Source organism: Acartia tonsa, chromosome 10 (assembly GCF_053477335.1).
Source record: "Acartia tonsa isolate MP-2025a chromosome 10, ASM5347733v1, whole genome shotgun sequence".
In the NCBI taxonomy this organism is placed as follows: domain Eukaryota; kingdom Metazoa; phylum Arthropoda; class Copepoda; order Calanoida; family Acartiidae; genus Acartia; species Acartia tonsa.
The window spans coordinates 28,265,545-28,288,037 of record NC_137269.1 but is presented as its reverse complement, the minus strand read 5'-3'; the positions used below and the strand labels follow the sequence as shown (position 1 = coordinate 28,288,037).

General features: G+C 30.5%; 1 protein-coding gene across 1 annotated transcript in view; it reads left to right on the top strand.

The window, feature by feature from the left end:
• The first annotated feature begins 3,222 nt into the window (after positions 1-3,222).
• Positions 3,223-22,493, top strand: part of LOC145330743 (uncharacterized) — a 43,412-nt gene continuing 24,141 nt past the window's right edge. Inside the window, exons 1-9 of the mRNA XM_080175407.1 lie at positions 3,223-3,277; positions 5,075-5,247; positions 5,733-5,825; positions 17,121-17,217; positions 18,373-18,419; positions 19,160-19,241; positions 19,490-19,549; positions 19,908-19,939; positions 22,023-22,080. Of these exons, the coding sequence (XP_080031533.1) occupies positions 5,185-5,247; positions 5,733-5,825; positions 17,121-17,217; positions 18,373-18,419; positions 19,160-19,241; positions 19,490-19,549; positions 19,908-19,939; positions 22,023-22,080 (532 nt within the window). The 5' untranslated portion in view covers positions 3,223-3,277; positions 5,075-5,184. The remainder of the gene's footprint in view (positions 3,278-5,074; positions 5,248-5,732; positions 5,826-17,120; positions 17,218-18,372; positions 18,420-19,159; positions 19,242-19,489; positions 19,550-19,907; positions 19,940-22,022; positions 22,081-22,493) is intronic.

Genomic DNA, 22,493 nt, shown 5'->3' with positions numbered 1-22,493 from the left:
ATTTGAGGTTTTAAAAAGTTACCTTATAATTATTAATAGTAAACAAAATGAGTTAAACACAACCCCCCCCCCAGCCCTTCATGAATGAATAAAATTTTTATGAACCTAACCTAAACAAAAAAAAATTTTAGCTACTTAAATTATTCTTTGTATTATACTTACAGCTGAAGCGAATTTGCCTTTGTGTTTCTAATATTGATATAGTTGATAATATTTTGATAACCATACTTATATAGAACTTAGCTTTCTTTTTCATAGAAAGTGGTTAAATATAAATATTGCCAATCATAATAACCTTATAAATAGCGGCAACGCATTTAGAGGCCTCTCTTTATATAAAATTTATGTGGGGGGGGGGGGGGGGCAAGGTTAGTTTTTATATATATATTTAATTTCTTTGCGAGGGTTTAAGAAGTTATATATGTCCAAGTAAAAAAAATCCCCTATTTTTTAATTCTTCTTAATGTGGGGATTAGAGGCGAAAACAATAGTGAATATAGGAAAAAAGAGGTTCCAGGACGACAAAAGCAGGAGTGACAAACGTCGGAGTGGACATACGCAGAAATATTAAGTTAATGAAGTATTTCAATGCAAGTTAGGTTAGGGTTATATTTCATTATATAAATAAGCCCTCCGCAGGTTAAAAATATAAGATGGTTAATATAGGTTAGGTATATAGGCTAAGTGTTCATTCCGATGTTTGTAACTCTTGTGTTATATAATTTATTTGATATAATTTATTTGACATTACGATTCAAAACTATATTCAATTATTTAGTAGCTACATAGAAACATCTTTAAAAGGGAAAATAAATAAATATTAAGTTTGTCTATATAAATATTATTACTTATTATAAGCAGTAATGTGTTTTCATTCTATACATATACTTCTTATTATTGTATTATCAAAAGCTTTTTTCTTTCTATATTAAGGGAATTGGTCAGTGCGTCCGTGCTTCCGCCCGTCCGTGACGGATAGCTATTTTAGAATGTTAAAATTCACTTATTTTATTCATTCGACATTTGAAATATGGATTCACAGGACAATTTTGGTGTTATGCTATGAGCGTAGCAACTCTATAATCATGTATCTAAATTTAAGTTTGTCCATATTAAGCATACTGTTTTAAAGTAATTTTAGGATAGATTTTTACAGAATTTTTAATCAAACTTTTTAATAATATGCAGGGGTAGCTATTATGTAGGTACGTAGTTGAAAAGTTGTTACTCTATATTTCATAATGTTCGTTTGCATGTCATTCTTTTTATTAGCGAAGCTTTTCTATAATTAGGGTCGGTCCGTATGTCCGTCCGTCCGTCCGAGACGGATAGCTTTTTTCGTTAATTTATGCATGTTAGAATTGTCCTATCGATTTCAAACTTTGCATGGCAATTCCTGTACTAGTTAGGTACGATTTAGAAAGCGTAGGAACTCTATATAATTATTACTAAAATGTCCGTACGTCCATTTTAAACTAGTTGATTTTTCTTCTCTTTAAACAGCAAATTTTTGTGTGATCTAATTATACGATTGATCTGATTTTTGGTATATTGGTACCTGAGACAACAAAGTACAATATTATAAGCGAAGCAACTCTATAACCAAGTCCTAAAAATGTAAGTATGTTCATAAACATTTTCCTGTATCAAGCAGTTTTTCAACAAATTTACTTATAATTTTGCTTCGACTCTTATACATTTATATTCTGATTATTCAGTTCTGACACTATAAATATTTACAATTGTTAATATCCATTTGTCCTACCGTTGCAGTGCTTCGCTTTTATAAATGTTGTCATCCTTGTTATATTTAATATATAACCCTCTTTCATGAGTTATTTTTTTGATTTATACTACAAAGTAGTAAATATTCCTACCAATCATTATCTATTATTGTATAAAACAAGGATGACAACATCCATAAAAGCGAAGCTCTGAAATGGAAGGACAAACGGACATTAAGACTTGTATAATGTCAGAACTGAATAATCAGAATGCGAATGTATAAGAATCAAAGCAAAATTGTAAGAAAATTTGTTGAAAAACTGCTTGATACAGGACAATGATTATGGACATACTTACATTTTTAGGACTTGATTATAGAGTTGCTTCGCTTTTAATATTGTACTTTGTTATCCTAGGAATCAGTATACCAAAAATCAGACCAATCAGATAATTAGGTCACATACAAATTTGTTGTTAAAAATGTAAAAAAAATCAACATGTTTAAAATGGACGTACGGACATTCTGGTAATGATTATAGAGTTGCTACGCTTTCTAACTCGTACCTAACTATTACAGGAATCACCATGCAAAATTTGAAATCGATAGGACAATTATAACATGCCTAAATTAACGAAAAAAGCTATTTAAAAAAGTAAAAAAATCAATATGTTTAAAATGGACGTACGGACATTTTGGTAATGATTATAGAGTTGCTACGCTTTCTAAATCGTACCTAACTATTACAGGAATCACCATGCAAAATTTTAAATCGATAGGACAATTATAACATGCCTAAATTAACGAAAAAAGCTATTTAAAAAAGTTAAAAAATCAACATGTTTAAAATGGACGTACGGACATTTTGGTAATGATTATAGAGTTGCTACGCTTTCTAAATCGTACCTAACTACTAAAGGAATCACCATGCAAAATTTGAAATCGATAGGACAATTCTAACATGTCTAAGTTAACGAAAAGAGCTATCCGTTACGGACGTACGGACGTACGGACGTACGGACGGACGGACCGACCCTAATTATAGAAAAGCTTCGCTTTTAAAAAAGAACTAAACTTATAAATGTATGCCTTTAATTTAAATGAATCTTAGGCCAATTTTACGAAAAAAATATATATTTTTGTATAAAAATGGGGAAAATTATTATATTAAATGAAAGTTACAAGTTATAAAATCATTAGATTTATTTATTATAATGTATAAATTACATATATGAACTATTATTATATAATTTGTATAATTAGACAAAATACACCAAAATCAATATTTGTGATAAATTGACCTTTAAAACAAGTTAGATAAAACCATTTTTAACAAGATTTTTGATTTTTTTTTTTTACTTAAATTCTTCTTTAATAACTCCCTATTTTATAATTGCACATATGTAGCTTTTTACAAAACTATTGAGAGCTTATTTTGATAATTAGTAAAATATAGAAAAGTACTATTTTTGTATTTTTAACTAATTTTCTTATTTTTCAGATTATCTTTAATAAAATGTATTAATATGGCTTCGTAAGTTTTAAAGAAATTAGGTAATAAATATTAATTAACGCTCATTGTGTTCTTTAAAGGTTGGATTTCCTAGACCTTTTTCTATTTGTGCATAAATAGATATACATACTTAATAGTATACATACTTAAATATTTTTATATATCCATTTCTCCTTAATATAAATCATAGTATTTAAACTACAAACTATTTTAGTTAAAGGTTTGACATAAAAAAAAGCGTTGAACATTAATTTTTTATTCGGGGCGATGCCCATTGAGGCCTGGAGCGAAGCAACAAGTAACTTAATTTTATAAATCACGCAATGAATTGTTTGAAAATCAGTCAAATTATATTAGTTAAGGCGTTTTCTTAAAAAACGGGAAGGGGGTTAGCTATAAGAAATGAACTATCCCCGCCTTATTTGACATTAATTTCAAAATAAGAGAGTGGCGGAATAAAGTGCTCGGAAAACGACATTAGAGTGAGAATTATAATTGGCCATATTCACCTGTACATATACTTTATAATTGGCCCTATCTGCCTGTACATATACTTTATTCCTGAGTTTATTATGTATTTTGTGAAAATAAGTATTTTGACGTCAAAATGATAAAAGATTTGATATTGGTAATCGATGCTGTAGATTTCCAAATTCCAGCCCATATAATTACTACAAGTGGCTACGCCCCTAGAGGCCTATAAAAGGTAGGAGTAGATTCGAGCTCCCATATTTTCTTTTAGTTTCATAAAGAAAAAGTAAAAAAAGTGTTTAGGGACTTGGAAATTTTTTGGGCGGATGGGGATACCTTATCCTAAATACCCTCCCAGTACCCATGAGAAATTACACTGTAAAAAAAGAACCGTATCGGTTCATTGGTTAACGAGATCCTTCGGAACAGACAGACAGACGCACACACACAAACAACCTGTTACTTTTATATAAGGATGATTCAAATGCTTGTTAGATCGATGTTGTAGCTCTAGCTGTGGGTCAAGTAAAATCTTTGATAGCTTAGGACCGATCCGTCAACATTTTTTTGTGAAGCAGGATATTATAAGTTTCACAAGTTGAAAACTTCAAATCGTTAGCTTAAGACAAAAAACTTATTACTATACATATGTATATGATAGGACTAGAGTTGGCTCGATATAACTATCTCCCTATTGGCTAGTTTTCTATATGCATTTATATTTCTCAATAAATCTATTTTCCTCACCCGGCATTACTATTTAAACGGAAGTAAATATTTAATAATTTAAATGATCTTAAAAAGATCTTTTAAATTATATTTTTTTCTTTACATTACCATCACCAAAGGGTTTATTATATGATTACAATTTTAGTTCAATATTTGAACACACAAAGTGTCGCCACAATCGAATTCTTTTAAAACAGAGTTTTCTTAAATTTATTATATCATAAATTTAAATTTTCTTTTTTATGATTAGAAATTAAATACTTCATTATAATGTAAATAGCAACATGAAATAAAGAAATGAATTTATTTTTAATAAAGTGAAATAATGGGTCTTATCGTTCTGGGCAATGAGAGTTTATTATGGATTATTGGAGCACTATAAGTTTTTAACGAATATTCCTTGGAAAACTTGAGCTCGTTTATAGACATTTATTTCCTATATAGATCTGACATGGATCTTGAAGCAATTAAGCAGGCCGTTTTGTACAGGTTAAAAATTGGAAGATTTCATTAAATAAAAGTTAGCGCAAATATACTTAGTAAATAAGTATCACGCATTAAGTGTCTCTATCTGACCAAATGACTGAGATTTAATTATTATAGTAAAGTTTTGCTAATAATAAAATTCAAATTTTTAGAATATACGTTATCGGTTTCAAGCTACCAACAGCTGATAAAAGTTTGTCCTTGTTATTCTCTCTTAACAAGCAGACAAACAGACAGACAAGCAGCTTGTGTTTGTTATTATATGCTTGTCCTGTTATCTGGTCTGTGTAGAGAAATGGCAGAAACTCCAGTTCAAGAGCAACAGGTAGTGTCTTTCAATCAATTAATCCACGAAAGGGTTTGGGCACCTCAGGTAGATGCCCCACAACAGATATAAGAAATAATCCCCCCCCTCCCCAATTTTTAATTTAATTACTGAAAAAGGGGGCGCGGTTCTGTGCTCGCTAGCCATTTAGAGGGATTCATCGTAAAATTATCCTTATATAAAAGTAACAGGATCTTTGTCTTTCTGTCTGTCTGTGTGTACTGAAGAATCTCGCTAACCGCCTAGCCGATATAGTTTCTACTTTATGAGGGTAACGACCTCCCTTCACCCAGAGGAGTCGCCCCTGGAAAAAATTATCCCTCCCACCCAAAAAACTATTTTTTTACTTTTTCTTTTTATAACTAAAACTAAAATCGGGGTTGAGTCGAATTCCCCTCCCCAACTCAAGTGACCTTAGAGGCCTCTAGGGGCATAGCCGCTTGTAATATAAAGCATGTATTCTATAAATTTTGTAAACGATTAAGGTGAATGGAATAGAGAGAAAGCCAAGTGTTGAGAGCTTAACTTTTCCATCTCCCCCCAGTAAACCAGACCCGGAAATATTATCCATGAATCAGGTTATCTATCTTTCTATTTTTATATCTATTTTATCTAACTATTTATCTATCTATTTATCTTTCCATCTCCCGCAGTAAACCAGACCCAGAAATATTATCCATGAATCAGGTTATCTATCTATCTATTTTTTATATCTATTTTATCTAACTATTTATCTGTCTATTTATCTTTCCATCTCCCCTAAGTAAACTAGACCCGGAAATATTATCCATGAATCAGGTTATCTATCTTTCTATTTTTATATCTATTTTATCTAACTATTTATCTATCTATTTATCTTTCCATCTCCCCTAAGTAAACTAGACCCGGAAATATTATCCATGAATCAGGTTCTCTATCTTTCTTTTTTTTATATCTATTTTATCTAACTATTCATCTATCTATTTATCTTTCCATCTCCCCCCAGTAAACCAGACCCGGAAATATTATCTATGAATCAGGTTATCTATATATTTATCTATCTATCCATCTATCTATTTATCTGTTTTCTTATCTATTTTAATATCTATCTATCTGTTTATCTATCTATTCATCTATCTATTTATCTTTCCATCTCCCCTCAGTAAACCAGACCCGGATATATTTTCTAGGAATCAGGTTATCTATCTATTTATCTACCTATCCATCTATCTATCTAACTGTTTTCTTATCTACTTTAATACCTATCTATCTGTTTATCTATCTATTCATCTATCTATTTATATTTCCATCTCCCCCAGTAAATCAGACCCGGAAATATTATCTATAATTCAGGTTATCTATCTATCTTTTTATCTATTTTATTAATCTATTTATCTTTCTACCTCCCCCAGTAAACTAAAACCAGAAATATCATCCATGAATCAGGTTATCTATTTATCAACATATCTTATATCTTCCTTCTTCTGTTCTTTATCTATCTATCTACTTATCTATCATTATGACAATTTCATCAATAGATTTTGTTTCTGTGTATCTATCTATTTTTGTTTCTATAAATCTATTTATACGCCCTTTATTCTTTTACCAGAACATTTTAAAGTTTAATAATCTTTTAAGTAACTTAGTAAAAGAGTATAATCATTCATCTACCTATTAATTCAAGTTATCCTTTCTAAAAACTTCTGATGTACTGAATTTTAGTTTCCGAAAGTGTGCGTAGCTTCCGCGTCCTATCTCAATATTTGCTACTAGCTAAAAAGCTTCAAACTTTAAAAAATCAAAAATTTAAATTTTTGAATGTATATTGTATAATGTATAAATCGTTTATATATTAAATCGCTTTTCCTTTTGACCGAAGTCGCTGAAAATAGGGTCTGCAATAATTGGGTTATCTGCTGTACACTTTACGAAACTAGGGCTCGAATAGGAAATCCATTTTTAGCTGATCAAACTTCTGGTACATGTTGGTTCCAAAATAGAAGTGCCCAATCTTTTCAATGACTAATTTTGAACTAAAGAAGGGATAATTTTGATTTTCACAATTGGGGATGTACATCAATTTATCATCTATTGTCTTATCCCTGAAGATCCCTGCTATCTATGAGTTGTAAATAAGTTGCAACGAATTGTTTTTATTTTGAATATAATATAGGTTACATTCTGTCTAGTCAGGGATGGTTTCATCAAGCTAATATTACGAGAATCACATCACTTGCTATGCTTAACTTGAATTGTTAATATTTGATTATAAACAATTATAGGAATTTTCCCAGACTTATGATACCGTTGGGACATTAACAAGGTTTTACTAAAAGTTTGGCCTAGTTTACAAATTACAAATCAATTTGTTAACAATTATTATAAACTTTTACTGAATTCTTAGTATCATTAGTTTTGTCATTATTATGGAAAATAACACTGTAACCCTTTTTAGTAGCTAAGATTCTCTATATTTCACTATGTTCGGTATTATCCTCTTAGAAATTGTTTTTTCAATATTGAAAATTTGAGTACCCCCCCCCCCCCCCCCGGCCACCCCCCGGCCCCCCCCCCCCCGACAGCGAACTATGAACTCTGGCCGCAGCGCTCAGCTCCCTAGCCTAAAACCTAACCTAACCTAAAATAGTTGGTCGTCGGTAGTCGGGGGGGGGGGGGGGGGGTGTACAAAATTGAAAAAAAATTTCTAAGAGGATAACGTCCTATGTTCGTCTGTCTTTCTGTCAGAAATGCGTTGAGAGCAATTTCTTAAGGAAAACCGTATTTCCTTGGCTTCTGTTAAAGCTAAAATTCAGAAATGTTTTGTAAAGATCACTATGATTAAAGAATAAATGCTTTAGTATCTACTATTTAACTTACTTTTTCTGCTAAATCTTTTTATATATCTGTGTTTTGCTATTTATGGATGTTGTCATCTTTGTTTTTAATTTGCTTTTTTATAGGTAATTCAATATTTCATTACTTTTCAAACTAAGTATAAAAATTGACAAAATAGTTTTTGACATTCTTATTCAATCTAATACTTCAGGTTCCAGGTAAGGACATGATCCTCTAACTTTCTATAAAACTTTTTATGAGGGCACAACTTGGAGACCTTAAATTTTAAACTTAAGCTTATTCTATATTAAAATTTTGTTTTCCCTGTGCCACAGAATTGTTTTTCCTAAGTAACTTGGTAGCCACAGCGAGGTCTTTTTCTTGACCTAAAATCATTTAACTTATCAGGTTCTTTATATACTAATAATGAACCTAGAACAATAAAAACTTCTGAATGTAAAAACAGCCATTTTCATATGTCCTTTATTTATTCTTAACTTTTTCACAACAATTCTTTAAGCATTTTTAGAGGCATCTTTTTTAGCAAAATCAAATTATTTTTTAAAGTCTAAAGTTTTCCACCAAATTTTGCCTCTGCTCAATGATAGTTAACTTATTTTTAAAGTGATATAAAGGGATAAGAAAATAAATTGATGTCCATCCCCAATGAGATACACAAAATTACCCGTTTTGTAGAGCAAAATTAGTGGTTGAAGCATTTAAATACTAAACTTTATGAACCAATTTAAGAAAATAAATTGATGTCCATCCCCAATGAGATACACAAAATTACCCGTTTTGTAGAGCAAAATTAGTGATTGAAGCATTTAAATACTAAACTTTATGAACCAACCAATCAAAATTCAATAAATGTTCCTGAAGTTGTTAACCCAACAAATAAGAACACGTTATAATAAAACTTTGGGTGCTAGTGTATTAAACTTATGTCCCCTTCCCGCGTGAATATTTTAGTTAGTTAAGTCGATTATTAAAGTGAAATTTGAAACCTTCAATTTTTAAGTAGTTTTGGAAAAGTTGTGAAGTATTCAACTGTTGGCTATTTATGAGTTGACAAAATCATAAACCTGAGTGCAAGTCATTTTTCATTCAAATTTTTTATTAACCTGTTTTTATTTTTACAAAAATAAAAAGTCAGCACTGTTTACCTAAAGAAAACTTTTTTTTATCTATAATTTATCAGTGACTTCTTTGTAGCCTCTTGTTTAGGTAAGTATTTTTGAGGCGAAGGGAGGGGATACACACTAAAACACATCGTACTACTTTATATTTTAGGATAAAATTTACTCATTGTGTTTTACTCTACACAATAAAAGGAATTTTCTTTTTAATTGTTGTATATATTTTTAATTTTCCTTGCCAATATGTCAAATTCTTCATTTGAAACTTTTGAGGGGATAATAAAAATGCTTTAGTAGATAACTATATGAAAAGTAAGGATTTCCACACTAGATTCTTTGTCTGATAGGTGTTAATTCAATGGCACATTATTATTTATATATCGTTGGTTTTAAGATATCGAATAGATTGGTTGTCAGTAGTAAGTGGGCATTATGATATCCTATTGTATAAAGTAGTAAGCTTTTTTTGTATGTAGCGAAGGATCTCGCTTACCGCTAAACTGATAAGATTCTCCTTAACAGTGAAGCTTCTTATAGGTGCAGGAAAGGTTTTTAACTATTTTGGGGGAGGGTATCACCACCCTCCCCCCCAAAAAAAACCCTCCACACACAAAAAAAAATATTTTTTACTTTTCTTTTTTAAACTCAAATTGAAATATTATCCCCCTACTACATTAAGTGCCCCTAGAGGCTTCAAGGGGGGTGTAGGCGCTAGTTTGAAATACAATAACAATAAAAAAAAGATCATGTACAGAGCACTAAAACTTTCGGATCATGAAAAGAAAACGAAGTAGCGTCATATTTTCACAGTAGCTTTGATATGTTATTTTAGGTTAGGTTAGATAAATGTTAATGATTGTCCCGCATGGTTGGAAATAGGCCCTATAGGGGCTAAAAATAGGAGAAAAGCTACTGTAAAAATACGATGAAGCCCGTTACTTCGTTTTCTTTCCATAGACCAAACTTTCAGGTAGAAAAAACATCAAATTATAAAAGCTCAATAATTTAGCTTAAGAACTTAAAAAGAATTTGACATTTTGTCAATAAATGCATAAAACTTTTAACAAAAATAAAAAGATTACAGAATGTTTTTACAAAACATATATTTTATAATTAGAAAATTATATGTATAGCATTCATATCTGAATTATAGCTTCATATTTGATTAATATTTGCTGTTTTAGAACTTAACTTGTTCTGAGCCATACGGAAAAATAATGTAACGTAACATATTAAAAACAATTTTCCTCAAACAATAACATTGTGTTCATAAAATCAGTTTAGTTGGCCAGAATCCTTGACCCTCTTGGGTCAACTAAAAAGAGGAATTAATCCAACATTTTTTACTTCTGCTATCCGCGGAAAGTTGTCTATAAGATGCAATAAATAACTATTAAATTATTAACAGAAACAAAAAGAAATGAACTTTAAAAAGTTCTGGTACAACAATATTTTAGTAAAGAATAATAGTTATTTCTCGCATCGTATTATAAACGGCTTTCAGCTGGATATGATACGATGCTAGACATGTTTTTTTCGTATGGATGAGAACCAGTTCCTATCCACCGGATTTGAATGAATACGAGAAAAACATATTTTTACTGCTTATTGATTTATCTTTATATTGACCTACCCCTGATTTCAATAAAATTATTTTTTTTTCCGCAAGGTTTTGGTAGCATAATGGAAATACTCAAAGTTCAATGACTTTTTGCTATATGTAGCAAATTTTTACGGACAATTATTTGTAAAACAAAGACAGTTAAATCCGTAAGTAGGGAAACAAAGAAATACAGAGCAACACTTCCAGTTAATTATGTTTTTCTGTCGGCCATGTTAGTAGAGAAGCTACTATTTAATTCGCTTAATATGCACGTCCTAGTCACCCAGTTGGGATATTATCTTCTCCTATTCAAGATACACGGCTCTTCTTATTTACAGTTTATATAATTCTACAATATTCTTTTTAAAACTTCATGTTGCTGTTCTCAATTAAGCAGCAATAGTATAGTTTTAAATCTTAACCCTTAACGGTTGGGGGGAGAGGGCGTTGAAATCCCCCCCCCCCCTCCATCCTTCTGATTTTACTTATAATATCAATGCGATGCTTTGGACCTAATAATCATTGTCAGGCAACATTTCCCTGTCCTGTCAATAATACTTGTGTAACTTTATTGCCAATTTACTGCAATGGATTACCTAGACTGGTAAGAAATAAAGTAAGCAACAACATTAACAACGAAAATTATCGTTAAATTGTCCTGTACCTGGATGACCCTGTAAGGTTTGCTGGCAGCCTGTAATAATAATAAAATTTTAAACCTTCCAATTCACATTTTTGTGTTTTATTACATATACAAATTCACCTAATTGCAGCCCTCTATCTTTCACACACAACAAATAAAAAAATGGAATCAAAGGGTTCAATTTTTTTTCATCATTTCCATTTTCAATCAATGTTGAAATTTTTTTACGTCATTGACATTATGCTTTGTTTTCTCTAACATAAATACCTCATACTTACGCTTAAGTGTTTACATGCTTCAAAAAATTACTCTTAATCATATTTTTGATTAGAAAAAAACGTAAAATCTTATATAAATATATAAGAAAATTATAGAAATATGTTTGTTTTTACTACTGCCAGGAATCTCAAGAGATAAGGCAATAATAGATAAATTTAATGCTATCCCCAGCAAATTTTTATCTTTTTATGCAAGATAGAATTATAATCCTTACAAAAACTATTCGTAGCCAAAGTTTAAATTGGGCCATATAGTTTACTATGGAAATTAGATTCCAAGAAACATAATGAAATTAAGTTTATATTCGTTTGCTTGAATTTTATGGTTAAATTAAATTGGTTACTATATACAGTGCTCTATAACCCTAACATATCATTCCTTAGAATTACTTGAAAGATATCAGAAATATGGAATAATGGATATTGAATACGTGGATATTATGACAGGGGAAAATTTGTCGCCAATTTGGGTTGCTAATATGAACCTCACTTCTTTTTAATTTAGTAGAAGGGGAGGTAGTGGATGGGAGTATCGTTATTTTAGCTAACTGTGAGGTTCACTTTATCAGAGTACATGAAAATCTGGTGCATCATCCAAGTAATTATATATCGATTAGTAAAAAGTATACAGAGAAGCAAAAAATCATACACATGAAAGTTAAAAACCATCATTAAGATGGACTTTTGATTAGTTGGATATACAGTACAAAATATGAAACCATTTTACCTTCACCAAGTGACCCAAAGAACAAAGTTGCATGAAATATTTCCATTTAATTATGGCAAGTAGGAATATGTAAATTGCGTAATTGTTATGTATGGGAATTCGAAGTGAGACTGAGATAGAGAAATGACTTAGAGGTGCTGTGTTTTATTCAAGTGACTACCAGCCAAAAAGTTAGACTGTAGGAATTTTATAACCAATTATAGTAGCCTTACACAAAAAATAATTTATGCACCAAGATATCGATAATATTTTTTTTGTCAAATTTAATGATCATTTTATCCTAATTTAATTATCTAAAACTGTTTAATTAGTTTGCAACACGCAAAATATTTACATGGGGTCTTGGTTATATAAACCATGATTGCAGGATAAAGTAGCTAATTCAACACTGGCTAGTTTGACCATGTTTGTTTTCTGAAAAAATTTTTAAGCTTTAATAAAATCTATTAGAGATTAAGGTATTTTATGCTGATTACATTATGTTATTAAAAATTAAATTAAATTTAGCTGTTTGTTTGATTATTTACAAATTAGATATAATGAAATATGAAATAATATTGTTTGAGTTTGTCATTTTTGATTAGACAGAAGATGAATGTAGAATTGTTTTTCTTCATATAAATATTTCTACCCAAATCATTTGTAATAATTATTTATCGCATTGTATTATAGAAAGCTTTCCGCGGATGTTAAAATAAAAAAAAAACATACCAAACATTGCTTAGAACCTGTTCTAATCCAGCAGGTATTAATCGGTTTCGAAGCCATACTGGAAACTATTTTCTTGACTTTAAAGTTTTCATCCAATCTATGTTTTCGAATGCTGTGCTACTTATGTAAATTATTGTCCTTGTAAAAATGTATTTCCTTGTTTATTTGAAATGGGAGTAATACATATTTAATCAATTTTCAATGTATTTGTCTTACAGAACAAATAGAAATAAACCTTTGAACGACAATTTATAAAATAGGAATGGATAAGGATTCCAACAAATATTTTTTTTGACTATCAATAATTAAATTTCATACTAAAATAATCAGTGGATGGCAACTGAGCGAAAGCCACACCCGAGCTGCAAATAATTCTACGTTTTAACCTTTTAAAATCAACAGGATGTTTCAACCTGTTCAATCCGTTCGTTCAAAGCACCAAAACAGGGTTAATTAGAGGCATACAGGCGGCCTCAACTTTTTTCTCTATAAGTTTGAAGTTGATTTTTGTTTCATTATTATCCAATGTCCCCTTTCCTCCCTGTTATTTCAGAAATAAAAATTTTAATTCATTGTCAATTGTTCTATCATCGTACCTAAATCAAAAGAATATCTTGTCCTTTCTATGTGTAAATTTGAAAATTGTACTCTAAAAGTATAAAGTTGTGAGTTTAGTTACCAACTGAAACATGAGATGGATTATATGTTAAAAGGTATACTATCTTAAGGAAAACAAATAATAACATTACTTTGTGACAATAAAGTTTGTAAGAATAATGATTACTTTTTGTACCTTTTTAAATGTATTATTTAGATAAAGAATTAACGTAGAACGCTCTCCCCTTCAGTTTTTCTATCTCATTTTCTGTGTGTGAAAGATAGAGGGCCATAGTGACTTCCTAAGTATGGGTATGACACATAACTGAGAGTTGGGATTTTTTGAATATCTCTATCCTGGCGGGCACAGGATGCCAGCAAACCCAACAGGGTCATCCAGGTAAAGAGCAAAAATATTTTTTTGACTTAAACAAAGCTTTTTATTTTAGGTATCCAAAAAATTTTAAAAGCATCCTCTGACCGCAATTTTTAACTTAGAGACTTCAAATTTCAAACTTAAGCTTTCCTTCCATGTCTACATACCGTATTAAAATTTCATAAAGATCCGCTGCCGGTTTTCCGCCGACTGACGACTGCGGCGGCTGGCAACTGCCAAGTACAGGTGCGGCCGCCGAAATTTATGTTTTGATATTTTCAATATAAAATTTACATTAATATGAACATTTTCTGAAAAAAATTTTTTCTAGCTTTAAAAATAAGAAAATGACAGCCTTTTGAAATTTTTAAGTAAAAAAGTACCTAAAACAAAGGTTGTTGAATAAAAGGTGAAGGAGGTGAAAAATGATATTGTCTCACTTATAGTCGGAAATTCATTTTCAATAGAAGCTGAGATAAAGGTGCGGCAATGGGCCCGACTGTTAAGTGTTATTAACACGATTTTATTTGACACCAAACAAGGACATAATTGTCATTGTAAATATATAAGAAGCATTATTTTTTATGTCACTTTACTTTAATTTAAGAATTATTTATTTTAAATCCCTTCATATATCTTTTTTTATTCTCTTAATTATCTAAAAAAAAGCTTTCAAGGGTATTTCTAATGTATTTTATGTTTACTTCATGAATATGTTGAACCAATAAATAAATTTGACAAGGATTCATGTTTTCATAAATTTTTGGAGGCCTCCTATAGTTCTTTATCTGTACCCTATTTAGTTTTTTTTATTGATTTTTATTGAAGGTTATACCTATTCCTGTGTTGATTGCTTTTAAAACGTAATAACTTTCATCTAATAAAATTATAAGTTTCCTTTTACATTTAGCTAGGTATGAGATCTAATAAATGCTATATTCAGTATTTATCGTATGCTAAAAATTTTATCAATATTTTTCAGAGTTTTGCTTTGAGTGTTGACTTTCTCAATTAACTACTCTTTGTCTGCTATTTATCTTCTAGGTGGTGTTGTTTGATGAAATAATCATAAAAAAAACAAAATGTTGCTAAAAAATATATTTTAAGCTTTTCATGGGCTAATACCTTCATTTCAAAGCTATTCTTTTATAGAACACTAGCTGCTTCGCTCCTAGCCTCTAGGGGCTTTTCCCCAAGAGGTATAATTACATCTTCTATTACCTACTCAGCGGAAAAAAATGCAAATGAATCGCAAATTTATTACCTACCCAGCGGAAGAAAATGCGAATGAATTGCAAATTTTCGCAAATAAATGGCGAATTCGCTAAATTTGTAAAAAAAAAATTAGGGAGAGGATTTTTTTTGGGGGGGGATGTTAGGGGTGTTCCACCCTCAAGAAAATAGCCTAAAACTACCACAGGACCAGTAGGTATATTCCCCGAAGAGTAGAATCCGATCGGTTCAGTGGTTACCGAGATCTTAAAGGACGGACAGGCATCAAGCTACTTTGATATATAGATAATCAATTTTCCCCTCAATTTATATGATAAAATCTTTTGATTTGTCTATGCATTACAAATCTAGAAATAGAATTTAAATAGAAAATCAGAGAAAAGGTTTTTGAGAATTTAAATTTTAAGAATTGAAAGTATTATTTTGAATTCCGTCCTTGGACAGGAAATAGTAATATCAATAAAAAGACAGGATAGATTTGAGCAGGACAGGTTAAATTACGGCAGAACAGTTAATATTATAACAGGAATAGTAAGGTTCCAGAATGTTAGGTTAGGTTAAAAAAGGACAGGTTAGGTTCTAGAAGGATAGGTTAGGTTCAGGCAGGACTGTTGAATTCTTTCCTATTACTTAGATTTTGTCTAATTTTGTCTATTAATTGTTTTTTTTTATTATACATACATCTCCCTATATGGTCAATTCTGTCTCTTTCCTTACTCTATTTGAGTAAAAAGAGGGCAAAATATGATCATATTTTCTATGAATCTTTTTATTTACAAAAGGATATTATACCACTAGAAATATGAATACTCTAACTATAAATCCAGTCTATTTATCTATCTATCTATCTATCTATCTATCTATCTATCTATCTATCTATCTATCTATCTATCTATCTATCTATCTATCTATCTATCTATCTATCTATCTATCTATCTATCTATCTATCTATCTATCTATCTATCTATCTATCTATCTATCTATCTATCTATCTATCTATCTATCTATCTATCTATCTATCTATCTATCTATCTATCTATCTATCTATCTATCTATCTATCTATCTATCTATCTATCTATCTATCTATCTATCTATCTATCTATCTATCTATCTGTCTATCTATCTATCTGTCTATCTATCTATCTATCTATCTATCTATCTATCTATCTATCTATCTATCTATCTATCTGTCTATCTATCTATCTATCTATCTATCTATCTATCTATCTATCTATCTACCTATCTATCTATCTATCTATCTGTCTATCTATCTATCTGTCTGTCTATCTATCTATCTATCTATCTATCTATCTATCTATCTATCTATCTGTCTATCTATCTATCTATCTATCTATCTATCTATCTATCTATCTATCTACATATCTATCTATCTATCTATCTATCTATCTATATATCTATCTATCTATCTATCTATCTATCTATCTATCTATCTATCTATCTATCTATCTATCTATCTATCTATCTATCTATCTATCTATCTATCTATCTATCTATCTATCTATCTATCTATCTATCTATCTATCTATCTATCTATCTATCTATCTATCTATCTATCTATCTATCTATCTATCTATCTATCTATCTATCTATCTATCTGTCTATCTATCTATCTATCTATCTATCTATCTATCTATCTATCTATCTATCTATCTATCTATCTATCTATCTATCTATCTATCTATCTATCTATCTATAGATCTACCTATCTATCTATCTATCTATCTTTCTAGGAAGATACAGATAGTGGAGTATCAGACAAAGATAATGACACTCCCAGAACTGTTATTGATGAAAATGAACGCAATAATGATCCTTTGGCCCCCATAGGTAACATTTTTAAAACAAGATAGATCTTATTTTTTTTTTAGACTTTTAGACTCATGAACTCACTCCAACAGAAAAGTTGTATACAATATAAGAGTATAGGATATTAAAGTGCCCTTAGGGTTGAAGCTTTTAGATTACATTAATGTTTATGAAAGACAACACCTCTCTTACTCCTATTTTTCCCTTTTTGGCTGTTTTTAAATTATCACCACGCGTTCTCAGCATTCAATACATCATATATATGATGGTGTATGAAAAACTTTATGACACCAAATTTGTACATGCTTTGTCCTAATTTTAGAGCATTTGATATTTCATTATCAAATCTTAAATTTATAAAACTTTTATTCATTGATAATGAATACAATATTAAGAAAAAAAAGACCTAAAATTTATGTAAGCTTTTAAAGTCTTTTGTTTATTAATACCACTTTTATTTATTTAGACTTTTTAAAAATTTTACTACGCATTAAAGCTTTCTTAATGATTAGATAATGAATATTTTACTTGGATAAAAATATTGTTAGATAGTTTTTTTTTCTGTGCTTAACTTATTTGATATTAACTTAAATTTAAGGAAAGCTGTTCTACATTTAACGTCGGTTTGTACGTCCATGACAGATAAAACTAATCTTTCATTTACTGTTAGAATCGTTTCATAGAATTTAATTTTTGCTTGATGATTCTGTAACACTTAAGTACAATTTGCAAGAAAGCCTGTCCTTTTATTCACTCGTTAAGAAGCTTTTGGCTACATTATTTTATTTACAAGATTTGAATGTTGATTCATCTGACGATTAAGAACAGTGATATCAGAAAAAAGGGAATGTGATTCTGACAAACAATTGTAAAAATTTTCCCACAACCCCTTCCCTATTTTATCCCCCCTTCTTACCCACTTCCCTTCAGTTATATAAAAAACAAGTTTTGCGCCAACTCTACGCCACTAAATTATTTATTTTTTGACATTTTTTAATGAAATTAATTGACTGAATAGCAGCCCCTGAGTAATATAAGCGTTACAGTTCTATAATCAAGTCTCAAAATGTAAGTATGTGCTTTTTGAGCATTCTGTGTTAAAGTTCTTTGTCAGACTGCCTGATTTATTGATCTTTCCTTTTATGAATTTTATCATCCTTTTCTTATTCTATTTAGAATCTCACCAAAGCCCGGCTAAGAAGCAAGAAAATGGTGTCAATGGAGTAAGTATTTAAATTTTGTCCTTCAACTTCATGACAGCGGAGATATTGTATAATTGTTTGGTTTGGAAGTGCACCAATGAATTGTCATGTTCTATAACTGTTAAAGAAAATTAAATGATGAATCAACAAACAAAAATTTTTATATGTAAGCACCAAATATTTTCTTAATTCATTGACCTATAGCTATATTCCTTTAAAATATAAAAAAAATGTTCATAACAAATTAAAAATATAGCTTCTAAACCTTAACAATATAAATAAAAGTTTTTGATACATTGTTTTTAAACAATTTAATCTAAAGCTTTCTTAATATTAGAAGGAATCATTCTTGTATTCTAAACTTTGATAATTAAAAGAGTAATAAAGATTACTTTCTAGACTTTTATCGTTTATTTCAAGCAATTAAAGTTTTAAGAATTTAAATAATTTGTTTCATGAGTCGAATGCTTTGTTTAAATCTAACTAACTTTAATTCGCTAATGAATTTTAAGACTTAAAATTAATCTTCCCCTAAATACCTATGTGAATACATTACGATTTTATTTGGGAGGGGGGATTATATTTTATCTGGACATCTCTACACCAATGTTGAACTTTATTTTAGATATCTTATATTTTTTTCAATTGGTTATTCCTAGAATGATTAAGGACCAAGTATAATGAGTAACTTTATATAACAAAGTTTGACCAATTATTTTTTGATAGTTTTTGGACGTTATGATCCTTGTATTTAAAATTAGGATACCCATGACAACGAGGAACGACCATCCACAGCCACACTTAATGAGGCTACAAGTGAAATAAATAAATCTTCAAACACAGGTCATTAATAAATATCTGAACAAAATCGTAAAGATATTACGGCATACTAAACTAAAGAGAGCGCTTCTAGAGGCCACTGAGGTCACCTTTAGTACTGTCAAACTTATAATTTATAAAAAAAAATTACATAATTAATTTAGTGAGTGGGGTAAAACTTTAAGCCAGTATCAATTTTTTTCACCATTTTTTCGCCAAAAATTTACGTTTTTTGCTGCGTTATTTGTGGATATAATTATCCTTTTTTTTAGAGAGAAGTCGAACCAAATCCAGAGATACAGTTCCCATGGCATCTGTTAAACCTAACCTAGGCATTTAATCTTAAAATTTACCAATACACAGGGATAAAGAGATAGGACAATATATGATAAATTAATGTTCACCAAATTGTGATGAATCAAAAAGGAAAACTCATTGCCAGTTAGGACTTCAAGTTAAATTGCGTGTAATCAAATGGTTGATTGTCTGAAGGATGTTTCGCAGCGTTGTCATGATCGTAAAGAATTGGTTTAATGTCACATGACATTTGTAAAGTTGAACAAATGCCGTATCCCTTCCTCTGTATGTTAACCAGGTTACCCCCCCCCCCCACTGGATATTAAAAAAACAATCGATAAAAGGCATAGAAAATTACAAACAATTATAAGATTATTAATTTCAAATATGTAGATACGACACAGGCACATAAATCTGGAAATATGGTAAGAACTTTTCTCGTATTCATTCGAATCCGGTGGATAGGAACCGGTTCTCATGAATACGAAAAAACTATGTCTAGCATCGTATTATATCCAGTTTTCTACGAATATAGAAATATACAATCATAAGATTAAAACTAGTTTTTTTAGCCGGTGCCTTCGGCACCACGGGGCTAAAAAACTAGTTTTAATCTTATAATTGTACATTCTATATCCGCGGAAAGCCGTTTATAATACGATACGAGAAATAACTATTCTCGTATTCATTCGAATCCGGTGGATAGGAACCGGTTCTCATCCCTACGAAAAAACTATGTCTAGCATCGTATTATATCCAGCTTTCTACGAATATAAAAATGTACAATAATAAGATTAAAACCAGTTTTTTAGCCGGTGCCTTCGACATAAACAATTTATATATAAAAAAAACTTTCATGTAATTATAATCATGTTTTTAAGAGTTACATAAGTCACTTCATTTTTATTACATATGTTTATATAATTTTAGATGTTTCTTAAACAGACAGTGAATTACATCTCATTCTCACCTATACATATACTAAAGTAATAGGATGTCTTTTTGGCCTGAGATCCTAAATCCAGCCTTTTTCTTATCATTTTTTGTAACAAAAATTAATAGAGAGGGAGGTTAAACTCTCTCTCCCTAAGAGGCTAGAGGAGAAGCCATTGATCTATAGCATATAAAGAATGATAAAATCTCGCAAATCACTGAGCTGATTGGGTTAGACTATTTTATAAATTTACCTACTGTTCCTGTACAAGCAAGTCCCTAAGTCAAAGATACAATTTCGCCCTTCAATAACTTTTAATTCTATAACTAAACATTATCAATGTCGTCGGTTAAGTACCCTTTCCCAACCTATCTCTTCTAACTTGCATTAAGCCTCTAGAACAGTGGCAGTTAGTAGGGGGTTGAAAGAGGTTATCCCCCCCAAAAAATAAAATTGGGATGATACAACTTCCCCTTTCTACCCCCTAATAGTTCATAAACCCTTGGTTAATCGCTGTGCACGCCACGAAGGACTAAGTCGCTAGTTAAAAATAAGATTATGAAAATAACGCAGATATATTTAGCTGGTTTTGGTTCACATAAAATTCTTGAATAATATTTTGTGAATATGTTAATGACATATTTTTGGACAACACAACTAGGATTAAAAGGATAAATGAATATTTCAAATTCTTGTACTTGAAATTATGCCATTGGTTTATGAAATTTATTAAGAGGGATGATAATGACTTGTCGTCGGGGAGTTGATAGGTTCAAGTCTCAGCCTAAAACCCTGTCATAACTAAAGATGTTAAAAATAGTTCCTACTGCTTCTATGACAGATGCACAACAGTTTGAGTAGGTGAAAGCCTTGGCCCAAAATAGGCGCAAAAATGTCTGGAGTAACTGTCATATTTTTCAAAAAAAAAAATTTTTTCTTTTAAAGGGGGGGGGGGGGAAGGGGCGGTCATCATCTCTTTTCCCCTCCCCCCCCTTGTAGGTCCTGGAAGATGATGTATGCTTTGTATTGATCCTAATCATCCAAACAAACAACCATTACCTATCCCTGTGTCCATGCTAGCATGAATATTGTTATGGAAGGACTATACGCTCAAAAATATAAGGATTAATAACGTACATATATAGAAACGTGAATATTCCTAATTTGATCCAGGGATATTTAGAGATAATATCATGGACGTCAAATTGATATACATCCCAATTAGGATTGCAAGATTACATCTTCTGTAGATTAAAATCATTGGTTGAAACGTTTGAACTTTCTAATCAAAATTCAGTAAAAGTCCCCAAGGTTTTAAATCAACGACTATGATAACGTGGTTATAAAACTTTGGGTTCCAGTGTAATAAAACAGCACATTGTCCCTTATCTCCAACACAAATATTATTTCTACAAGGCACAGAGGGGCAAAGACGGGACAAAAGATTTATTTTGCTCCAGTAAGTGAGTGGAAATTTGGCTGTTTTTACACTAAATTCCATTTATTTTTATTAAGTTTGATCTTTAGGTATTTTCTTCATGTAATTTAATGTATTTTTTATGTTTTTTTTTCAGGTTGCATCCAATGCTGCCAGTAGAAATGCGTCGGTTTCCCCAGCCAGAAAACAAAAAGGTATATCTAGCTTTCAAATGTACTAAAAGCACAACACAACTATAAAAATCTATAAATTTGGAAAAGCAAAACTTTTCTAAAATATGGTAGGTTCATACGCCTGTCTATCTGTTTTAACGTTGTGTCGGTATGTATTTCTTGTATTCCCCGGCAAGTTCGAACCCATTAATCCCTTTTTCCTTACACCAGAATTCCCCAGAGAATGAGTGTGTTACGTGGCATTCCTAACTATCTCCGCGCGTGGCTTGTAAACAAACAAAAGAGACGCGCACTTTTCCTTTGATATTTCCCATGTGAGGAGCTACGTGAATGAAAATAATGTATTGCTTGAATATACATGCGCTCTGATATGTGGAAGATCTCAAATAAGCCTTCCTGCTTAGTTTGACATCATATGTGGTAAGAATTTATCT